Source organism: Pelmatolapia mariae, linkage group LG18, assembly GCF_036321145.2.
Source record: "Pelmatolapia mariae isolate MD_Pm_ZW linkage group LG18, Pm_UMD_F_2, whole genome shotgun sequence".
NCBI lineage: Eukaryota > Metazoa > Chordata > Actinopteri > Cichliformes > Cichlidae > Pelmatolapia > Pelmatolapia mariae.
In genome coordinates this window covers 12,652,135-12,663,301 of record NC_086243.1, presented here as the reverse complement: position 1 = coordinate 12,663,301, position 11,167 = coordinate 12,652,135, and the positions used below count along the sequence as shown (strand labels likewise).

The 11,167-nt window shown below is 39.3% G+C and overlaps 1 protein-coding gene across 1 annotated transcript; it reads right to left on the bottom strand.

The window, feature by feature from the left end:
* Positions 1–5,683: 5,683 nt before the first annotated feature.
* metap1d (methionyl aminopeptidase type 1D (mitochondrial)) lies at positions 5,684–10,739 on the bottom strand. The gene is made up of 10 exons (XM_063461913.1): positions 10,685–10,739; positions 9,589–9,746; positions 8,900–9,049; positions 8,672–8,820; positions 8,480–8,522; positions 8,208–8,371; positions 8,027–8,124; positions 7,756–7,803; positions 7,592–7,670; positions 5,684–7,298 (listed from the first exon to the last, which is right to left on the bottom strand). The coding sequence occupies exons 1-10, from the start codon at positions 10,722–10,724 to the stop codon at positions 7,208–7,210; spliced, it is 1,020 nt and encodes a 339-aa protein (XP_063317983.1). The 5' UTR covers positions 10,725–10,739; the 3' UTR covers positions 5,684–7,207.
* Positions 10,740–11,167: the final 428 nt, after the last annotated feature.

The window sequence follows — 11,167 nt, the reverse complement described above, 5'->3', positions numbered from 1 at the left end:
ACGGCGGCTTTGTCTGCCCACAGAGAAAGAGGGCAGACAGGGAGGGAGAGGGAGAAAGAAACTGCCCAAATACTGTACTATAAAAGGCACAAATAATGGAGGAATAGAGTGCAGAAAGGGGAAAGGGCAGAAGAAGAATGTGGTTCCTGTACAGGTCTATTGTTAATTTAAGTCTAAAAATTGATTGATGATTGGATCGTTCAACATTACAAAGCCTAATTTTGAGGGGTTTTAGTAAACATAAGGTGCACTTTTTTGATATTCCAATGTTAGAGGAGACTACGGTAATTCAATCAACGTTTAAAAACATTCTTTTTCTCTCGGTCAGTCACATGTTTGGCAGCTGATAATATTATCACGTCAAAATCTCATTCTTAATCTAGTGGAATCTTTAAATCATGTGGCCATCTGCCTTCCAACTTTATATTTGTGTCTTTGTCTTGGTACAGTAGAGCTTTTAAGGTGAGCATGCCAACTGGGCAACCGTCAGCGATTTATGACTGCAGAAGGTCGGATACAACAGTCAGCCTTATCACTGATAAGAGCGGGAGTCTGTGGAGCAAAGCAGCGTGGGTTAGCTTAGTTCACCCTTGCCTTGAATTGATTTTTTCTTATACTAAACCTTCATGTTTAAAGTGTGTTTGTGTTTATATGTGGCAGTTCTCATTACTTCTCGTGTTTTTATGTTTTCATTCCACTTCTGTTCTCCTTCGGTCTTACTTTGCAACTGCTGAAAATTCATAAAGATTTTATTATCATTTTTCTTTAATTCACATATTTCACTACATGCTGTTTCTTTTTCTCCTTTACTGTCCTACAGTCACTGGTCTCTCCACTGGGTACACCCGTTCAACTCTTTAACACAATTATCTAATCAGCCAATCACAGTAACTAATGCAACTCCTGCTGCAGTTTAAGCCAAGACTCAGAATGAAGAAGAAAGGTGATTTAAGTGACTTTGAATGTGTCTTGATTGTCGGAGTCAGACAAGCTAGTCTGTGTAATTCGGATCTACTTTCCTGCACAACAATCTGCTGAGTTTACAGAGAATGGTACAAAAAAAGAGAGGAGTCCAGTGAGCAGCAGTTCTCTGGGTGAAAAACTTTTGTTGATACCAGAGGTCAGAGTAAAATGGCCAGAGTGCTTTTAACCTATAGAAAGACATAACCAAGGTGGAGCAGGAGATTCTCACTATGGATGTGCAGCTGACAATCTGTAGCCACTGTGTGATGCTATCGTGTCAGTATGGACAAAGTCTCTGGGGATTGTATCCAGCATCTTGTTGAATCTGTGCCATGAAGAATTAATGCAGTCCTGACAACAAAAGCAGTCCAATGTGGTACCAGCAAGATGTGCCTAATGAAGTGGCCGGTGTGTGTAGCTCACACATTTCGTCTATTGTAACTATTGAGCATCAATCTTGTGACAAACTGTCCTGACAATAGAGAGGCACAAGTCCCGTACAATCTCACCAGTGCATCCATCTTCAAATGATGAATTAATTTAACATCATTGAATTTCAGTTTATTTGCTGCTAACATTAAACAGTCAGTGATTTTCTTCTTCAACAATTACAATAATGTGGACATTTTCTATAAAAACAATTCATATGCTCACACACATAGCATATTTTCTTAATGATCTACACCCACAATTAAAATCTTAGTCATGTGTACGGGACAGGATGTTCAGTGTTACAACAGGAAAACCCTTCCCCCGGGTGCCAGAGGAGAAAAATGGCAGATAGCAAACTTCTGGCACACGCAAGTCCAAATGCAGCACCTGAACTTGTCCAAGCCACACCCCAAACTTCTTAAGCTGCACCTGTGGGTGTAGCACACTGAACTGAGAGCATTGAGTGTTGTAGAAACATGTAGCCTAGGGATACTGAGAAACACACACACATCGGTTTCACAATTGCACCAACCCGCAGATATTTCATAACTGCAGCACACCGACTCTCTGTACTTTCACTGAGTGCATAAGGCTGTAAATATCCTTAACCTGCTTAATGCAAGCAGGCAAATGATATTGTAAGTGCAAATGAATAATCTGCATTCTAACTGGCCTCTTTTATTCATAGCATTGATCAAATTTCTTAGCATATCTTATGAGATGAAGACACACTCACAGTGTAGGCTGTAACAGATCCTTGATCTCTCTCGATGAGTGTATTGATTACAGTCAATAAGAAGTAATTGCTGTAAGTGCAATTGCAACATGCTAGCAGCCTCACCTTTGTGCATTTTTCTCCCAAATAAGCAACACGTCATGTCCCAGTCCTGCAGGGGATGTAATGTAAGATGGCTGTAGCTGTGCATTGATGAGTCCAGGTGTGCTTCAAAAATGTTGGGTAACCTGAGTGGGTCAGTTTTCTGGTTAAGACAGAACACCTTCATTTAAATACCATCTGTAGATTGAAGTAAATAAAAATTTGGGTAGATTGTTTATTGGATTTTTTCTCCCCTGAGTTATAAAGAAATGGGAAGCTTGCTCTCCTTTCAGGCCTTTCCATCCTTACCCAAATTTGTCCACACCTCCCAGTGAGGCCCATGCACCCACAGCTGAAAGGCCATTGCTTTAAGCTCTATAACCGGTTTCTCTGAGCATTGTGAGACATTGTGAGAGAGCATTGTGCAGGGCATTGAGCTCCCAGTGTGTTTTTGGGAATAATGCCTATGTGGGAGTGTGCATCTCAGAAGACAACAGAGGCAGACAGAGGCCATTTATCAAAGACCTTTTGGAGCCGCCTCAGGCGATACATACCATCTACACACAGACACATAACACTGCACTCTTGCTCTTATTTTGACAGCATGCTTTGGATGTTTAGACACAGGAAGGACAACGAGACACGCAGAAGCCAAGCAGATCAAGCCCAAATCAAGCCACTTATCTGTGGCTCAAGAGCACAAAATCGGTTCTTTCATTTTTTTTCTACTCTGTTGAAAAGCCAGAAAGAATTCCTCACAATGAAACAGTGCAGAGGTCATAAGAGAAAGCTTTCCACCTTAAATCAATCAAATGGAAAACCTCCCTGTGTCAGTCTGGCGACTCCAGTTTACTTTCTTGCATATTAGCTATAACTTGTGACACACATACTCTATAGAGACAATTTTATAATAATTAATGTAGTTTGTCCTTGATGATTTTTAAATACATATACAAAATAAGGAATTAAGTCTCTTTACAGGACAATATGTAAAATTTATATAGTAGTGTTTTTCAACTCCAGGTTTTCCAGACTTCTTGAGGGACATTCAAAGCTTTTCCTTGGATTTTGATGACTTTTCTGTCAAGATAATCAGGCACTGCTTTAATAATGTTAAGGTCCAGTGCCTAGTGTTCCATGGTAAGGATATATCCTCTTCCATACATGCATACATGCATTCCCAGTGTAGATTACACCTACCTCTGCCTTTTCTCCTTCTACCTTAACAATGGCTTCTTGACCTCCTTTCATTGAAACCACTCCTGATGAAGCTTTAGTGAACAGTAGATTTTTTCCCTGCAGATACAATTTCAAATTTGTTCTTTGCTATGTTGTCTGTTATTTGTAGATGCAACTCAGATTCATCCCTTGAGTTAGCTGTCTATGCTTGAGTTACGCAAAAGGGCAGCAATAGGTCAGTAAACAAATAAACTCAAAACTTGAAAATCTTCAAAAAGTCTGGAGAACTGCTTCTCAAGATCAAGTCTGGCTCCTTTGAAGCAAATATAAAGAAATGAGGGCTGGCAGAAGACTTTTGCACAGTAGTTTAGGTAACATATGTGGATGAATTTTAGCTCAAGGGGTGAAAATCTCATTTTTATGTTTGCTAGGTCACTTTCATTATACTGAAGTATTCCAGCAGCTGTAGGAGGAACTGCCTTTGGTACATTTGTAATTTTGGGATCTAATTGTGATCCAACTAGTAAGTTTGACTTCACCAGGATGGTTTTGACCAAATACCTACAATCTTAGGGACAGACTGGGCTTGTGTAATTACTCCCAATAGCCAAACGTTAGCATGCTAACAAATGGACATAATAAACATTGCCAATAAATACCTGTTGCTAAACCACATTAAAATAATTTATGTTGTTTTTTCCTCATTGCAACCTCAGTCTGAAGAAGCTGAGTTTATTCCATTGATGTCATCATGTAGTTACATGTCCTGTACAGTGAATGTTCAAGTAACGAGCAACAAACTCAGCTCTTTTTGTTTTGCCTTTAGGTGTTCTGACTAAGTCCCTACTGAGACTCTTAGTCAGAAAGATTCAATAAACGCCATCTGTGCATGAGTGAGTGAGACAGATCTGCCTCCACAAGTCTGAAAATGATAGATCATTGTGTTAACATCATAAATTCAGAGGGCACCAAGGAAACCAAGAATTTCTGCGGTGATCCTCACAGGTACATGTGATATATCGCAGGCTGGCTGTCTCGCACAGACACACACACACATACATTAATGCTGGTATGCACAGACAGAATGTGAAAAAGTCTGAGAAACATAACACGTTAATCTACTTCCACAGTTATGACAGAACAACTTTGTGCAATAGGCGGTAAATATCATGATGTAGAATAAGGAATGCAGATGTCATATGAGCATCAGATGTGCCTTTAACTTCAGCATTAGTGTGTCTGCAGAAAAAAAAAGCACATCTAATTGCACAGTGCAGACCCAGTACACGAAATGTCAGAATTCAACAACCACCAATCCAGAAACCAAGCCTGTATGTACTCTTGGAGAAGGTGCTGGTGTGACTACATTAAACATTAACTGAAGCTCAAAAACAGACAGTTTAAAACTTAAGAAAAGCGCTGGTTTAGATTCAGGCTTCTGGCTACAAACATGTATTTTCAGTTTTAAACATTTTGATACTTTGGCTTTAAATCCCAGAAATGGGAAGTGTTGCAACAGGTCTTGTCAAATACTTTAATTACAGAGAATACTTTCTGCATGCATAACTCACATGTGCTACACACCAAATCTAGTTAAGACAAGATTAATGTTGCTTTATTGCACAAAAAACAGTCTTTCCCCACATAGACAAATAACAAACTTTGGCATCCTATTGACAAAAGTCCACCTCTTGCATTATAAGAACTATAATCATATCAACAGTTTCACAAATGGTCACATGATGATGTGGCAAAAAGCAAACAAGTTCTCCTGTAACCCTTCTCTAGATCTCAGGTGTAGCATTGCCACACAAATACATGTACACAGTTTACTTGCACTTGCAAGTAAAGTACAGATTTCACATCTTTAACAATAGAAAGTGTTTTGTTTTTTTAAATAGTCAATGTTCCATTTGAAATGTAAAACCAAGCAGGGATTTATTGGGAAAACTGCAGTTCAAATGAGATCAGGAATGAGTCCCAACTTGCAGGAAAAGAATGTGAAGAACAGAGTATTCGGATCCAGAGACCAACACCTCTGCCTGCCACTCCCTGTTCCTCCCTAAAACCTTTCCTCTTACTCACCTCTGCTTGCACTTGTATCTGATCCTTGCCCCCTGTCCCCTTTGCCTTCTAAGATTGTTTTCAGATTTGTGTCATGCTTTATACTAAATGAATCACATGCTTTTGGGAATCACTAAGAACTGTTTACCTCACTCTTGAACTGATTCACAGGCAGCTCACACACACACACAGCTCAACACACCCTGCCCTAAAATCAGATGAATTGTTGGGGGGGGGGGGGGGGGAGCTACAGTAAACAGAACACTGCTTCACTTCTTTGAAAGCTTTCTTTGCCACATTACATGTGATTTTTTTATTTTAAAAAATATATCATAAAAATGATCATGATATAGTCTTGTTATCATGTGTCACGCATAAATTAAAATGACATGAATCATTTCCTGGATGGACATGTGCAGACTACACCTTTATTTGATTAATCCTTCCTGCCTCGCCCACAGGTGGCACTGGTATGGGCACACAGATACAGATCATACACTGGCAGGAAGTGAAAACGCCCTCTGGCAGGCTTAAATCCAGTAGCTCTTCCCTTTTTTTCCTCCCTGAAGCATCATCAGTTCAACACGCCGCCTCAATTACAGCAGCATTATGAGGTTTTACATTTTCAACAACGCGTAATGTACAAACACTCAAACATATGAGAAGACAGCTCTGCAATGTTGCTTTACTCTTCTCTGCTAAATCGACCTAAGGAGACAGAAGATGCAGACAGTGATGAGGAATTTGAAATGTCGAACAAAAGGATTTTGCTATGCCTGGAATTTAAAGCCTCGAGCACAATTTTTTAACCTCTTGTTTGTCCAAATTCTCCCACTCACCGCGTAAGTTGGTGAAGTGTGCAGTGAGTGAATCTGTTACATTTAGTGAAAAAAGATGTTAAGAGTTTATGACCATATAACAAAAATATTTGTGTGTCAAGTGAAGTAAACCTCTGGCCCTGTGAATAGATGTGCCAAACTGATTAATTAATCTGAATTAAGACTGATTCATTTATGTTTTTATGTTTAACAAGTTACAATTGTGAACCCGGGGCCAGAAGCAAATTATTATTATTATTATTTATTTTAAGTAACCAATCTGGCACATGAGAAACCTATGGTGATAATACAATGTCTGATGGTGTGTGCTGCCATCTGCTGGCCATACTCCACAGAACGTCAGTCATCAACAAGCATCAACCTTATCTAACTGATGTATGTCATGCACGTGTTTCAAAAGTCTCACTAAATTGTCGTAAATGACTCTAACACAGAATAAAAAGGAATTTTGACACCTAATCACAATAAAAGGCTTTGAAACTGCATTTTGAGTACAATGAGAGATCTTTTACAGAAAATATACAAAGAAGCTGAAATGTGGGGTTTGTGACATCATTAAGTCTGTGGAAAGTCTTCTTGAGAGAACAGATACAGGTGTTGTAATGAGGACTGCATCATGCTCAAATTTAACCATGTTAAAAAGAAAAATAGATCAATGTTGTGATCCAGCAAACCAACAAGGTTTTAATTAAATACTTTAAAAATCCTCACTCATACACAAAACCGAGCTTCAATAAGATCCACTCCAACGCCAACTTAAATATATCGATACGTGTAGTTCTTTATATTTACTAGAGCCCTTTTTTTTACTTTACAAATAGAAACTGTGTAGATTAAAATATGTTCCGTTATTTCTTCCACTTGTCATCCCAAAAGGTAGTGTAGATTTTCAGCTGAGGCACTCTAGGGCTCATCAGTTTGATGCACTGCTCTCTTCTGGCAGTTTGGTGAGAATATCCACACCGTCCGCTGTGATAACCACTGTGTGCTCAAACTGAGCCGACCTGCAGGACAAAACAAACATGTAAGATCTTAAAAGAAGAGATCAACATTTAGGGGAATAGTTTTGATGTTTTTGGGTGCAGCTTATGGAACTAGCAGACAATTATTTTAGTTTAGTGTAAAGATTGGAAAAAGGTCTGGCTCTCCAGAGTTTAAAAGTAGCAATACCAGCATCTAAATTTCTCGAATTAAAGTGCTAAATAAATAAATCTGCACAGAAATCAGAATAACTGAAACCTGAAAGTCAGGAAATAGCATGCCATTTAAAAAAGGCCTTCATTTGTGCACTGTGTACCTTTTATCATCTACAGAAACTGCAGTCCACTTGTCCTTCAAGATTCTGAACTCTGCAGACCCCTCCATCAGTATAGGCTCTACAGATTAACAGATATTAGTAACCCCACACTCATAAACAGCATCATCTTAATGTGCACACAGAGACTGTAAAGTGTAACTTACCTATCGTGAAAGCCATCCCTTCATCCATGGTCATGTCATTGTCGTTAGCTAAAATAAAGGAGAAGAATAGTGACGGCAAAGAAAAAGCATCAGGCTGAGAAGAGAAGATGTTTTAAGTTAAGGTAATTTAGTGAATCAAATTAGGGGAAACAGCACAGGCAAACATCAAATAAAAAGTGAATTTGGATAAAACCAAAAGCGTGTTTTTGAATGCCTACTATCTTATGACCTCACAGAGACATTTAACATTTGACTACAGCCCCAAACTCACCGTGGTGCCAAATCTCAGGATGGCAATGAAAATGGGAGCCTATTCCATGCCCAATGAAATACGGACACACTTGGAAGCCACTGGCATGGGCTATTTCACTGTAAACAGTACAAAAAAATATATGAAGAAAGAAAGAAAAGTAGTACTGTATGTAATATGCAGCTGACGAGTATGTGTGTACCTGATAGTATTTCCAATAACACAAAGCTGTGCACCTGGTTTGCAGGCATCGATGGCTTCATCTCTGCAACGCCTGGCGGTTTCCACCAGTCGCCTCCCAACCTCGTCAACCTGACCAATCAAGAAGGTTTCTGAGGTGTCACCATGGTAACCATCCAAATACACCTATCAGGAAGAGGCAGTGATAACTGATTAGATTACTGCCGGCCTGACTGATCGCATGCACTATGGTATGTGAGTTTCTCTGGGTGATTACGAAAGAAGTGAACTTACAGTTACATCAATGTTGATGATATCTCCATCTTCAAGTGGCCGACTGCAGGACATGTTAACAATGAAATCTTATTCAAAAGTGTAATACTGAAAGAATTATATTACCACCATTCATTTAAATGTTGTTTTTTACTAAATGTTAGAGAATAAAAGGAAGGAAAGTATTCTAAAGGAAATGAAACACCCACTTACCTGTCAGGTATGCCATGACAGACCACGTTGTTCACAGATGTACAGACTGATTTGGGGAAACCCCCGTATCTGAGAGGGGACGGGTAGGCATTGTGCTTGATTGTCTCTTTGTGCACGATGAAGTCTATTTCTTCTGTTGTCATACCAACCTGAAAGGCACAAGCTGTTATCTTCGTGTTGTTTTCGATGGCATGAGAACAAAAACAGGGCATGCAGTAATATGCTTACTTTCAGACTGTGCCCAGCTAGGAGCAGCACATGTCTGGCCAGCTGACATGCTCTAGTCAGGCCTTCGATCTGCTCTTTGTCTTTGATTTCTATGTAGTCTGGCCATTCTGGGACAAGTCCAGTCTGCACATAGTCAGGCTGCACAATATGCTACAGGAAGGGAGCAGAGGCAGGACAGGATGTTAAGATGAGTCTGTTTTGTAAGTTCAATATAAAAGTTTAAAAAAAAAGAAGAAGTTATTTCTTAGAGATTGGAGTCCAAACCAAAAGAAATAATGAAACTCCTCAAATGACAGATGTTAAGAGTGTTTCTCATTCTGAGTACCTTTAATTCTCTTAATTCATTTTTACTGCACCTCTTGTACATTTTATCCAACATGTGTTTAATCCTAACTGAAAAACTCCAGTAGAATAATATAAAAAGCTCTCATAAGTTAGTAAGAGTTGACATACTTGACCATGAAAATAAAACTTATATTAACCTAACTAAACTAGTCCCAAGATCCCTCATCTCCACTGATGACCCTTAACCTACCTATATGCATATGTTAAACATTTCAGCTTTTACCTACAGTCTATTGCAACTGCTGATATTAAAAACACTGCTCTCAGCATGTTGAGCAGAATCATAAGAAGTTCAGTTGTTGATTCAGCTAATAAGGGGGTCATTTTAGGCAGGGTACTTGTACCTTGGGTACTGCATAGGCGGGCCTGACAGTAGCTGGACGAACTACATTGTGAGAACTTTTCCACTTCCTCCAGAAGAAACGTCGATGCTGCTGACACAGTAAGGCTGTGGGGGGACTACAGCTGCCCAGACAAGCTCTGCGCAGAAAACTGGCCACTCCTAGAGAAAAGAAGAGTAACGCAATGATGAAGAGAGCCCTCTTAATTGAAAAAGGGTTCATTAAGTGCTAAGAAGTTTAGACTTTCAGCACATTTTCTTTAGTCTCCTCTTCAGCAATTATTAGAAACAATGTTTCTTTTATACTGCATCAGGCATGCAAAAAACCACTGATTTTTAGAGTGGTTCTCAAACTTTCCCTGGCATGCAGACAACCCCAAAAACATCCCAAACAAAACAAAAGCATCCATTATGAATTTTATGAAGGAAGTCAGCATCATTTTGGATGTTTGGAAGTTTGAAATTCTCTGTAACCAGTAGTATCTCTTTGGTTACCCATGTGAACATTATGCATATAAAGCTTTTCCAGCCTTCTGTGTAGAAAAGATTTGGAGGCCACAAATAATGAGTGGCCACTTTAATAGGTACACCTGTGCTATCTCATGTATACCAACTGAGCCGTTTTAGCCTAAATAAGGATACGTTCATTGTTGTTTGTATTTTCAGTTCGCAGTTATGTTAAGAGTCTTATATGCTTATTTTACACTGGGCTTAATTCTACTGAGGGTTGCTTCAATAAAATCACCTTAAACAACGAATGGATAAAGCCATGTTTGAGATGCTGCACGTTGCGTGGGCTTTGCGCCCACAGTCCAAAGACGTGCAGGTTAAACGGTAAATCTAATTTGGTTCTAGATGGTCGTAAAGGTGTCACTGTTTTTTGGTTCTCTCTGGCGGTCTGGAAATTTAGCAGCCTCTTAGAATTAATGTTATTCCCAGGCACTCAGATTGAAGTCTTCATTATTTAAGTGAAACGGAACAAATGAAACTCGTTAACTTGTTTAAAGCGGTCTTCATATGCTGAACTCGCTGATGCTGAATGAATGAATAGTGTGTGTATGTATGCTGGAAAATGAGTGAGAAAGGCTTCAGCACTGTACCTGACGATATTGCAAGTCCTGCTGAACAGCGCGCCGCCATGCTTTCCTTGCAGAGGTCACGTGGTTAAGGAGTCACGTGGTGCTCGGCAGTCGTTTGTATATGTAAGCAAACATTTTTATTTATTCATAGCACCCGCTATGAAAAGTATTTCCCAAGTGCTGTTAAACAGACCAAGGGGCTGTTAATAGAATTTTTTCAAATATATTCTGGATACTCACATGATTTTACTGCACGCAGAAACAAAATTATTTCACTAAAAACAAATTTACCAGGGTCAAAATTATTAGCTCCCCTGATGCTAATATTCAGTTCTGTTTGATATAGTTTTTAACATGATTTACAGTGGAATTGAAGTCGGGGCTTTGTGTAGGCCAGTCAACAACGTTCACTTTGGTCTCTTGGAGATAGTTCTTCACCAGGAGCTACATATGTTTTGGTTCATTGTTGTGTTGAAAGACAATACGACAACTCAGACCCGGGTT

Excerpts from the sequence above, each read along its gene's own strand:
- metap1d (XM_063461913.1), bottom strand. The coding sequence starts at position 10,724 with ATGGCGGCGCGCTGTTCAGCAGGACTTGCAATATCGTCAG. Across the intron at positions 9,747-10,684 it reads AGGACTTGCAATATCGTCAG|GAGTGGCCAGTTTTCTGCGC; the intron begins GTACAGTGCTGA and ends TCTTTTCTCTAG. Across the intron at positions 8,372-8,479 it reads TCATCAACATTGATGTAACT|GTGTATTTGGATGGTTACCA; the intron begins GTAAGTTCACTT and ends TCTTCCTGATAG.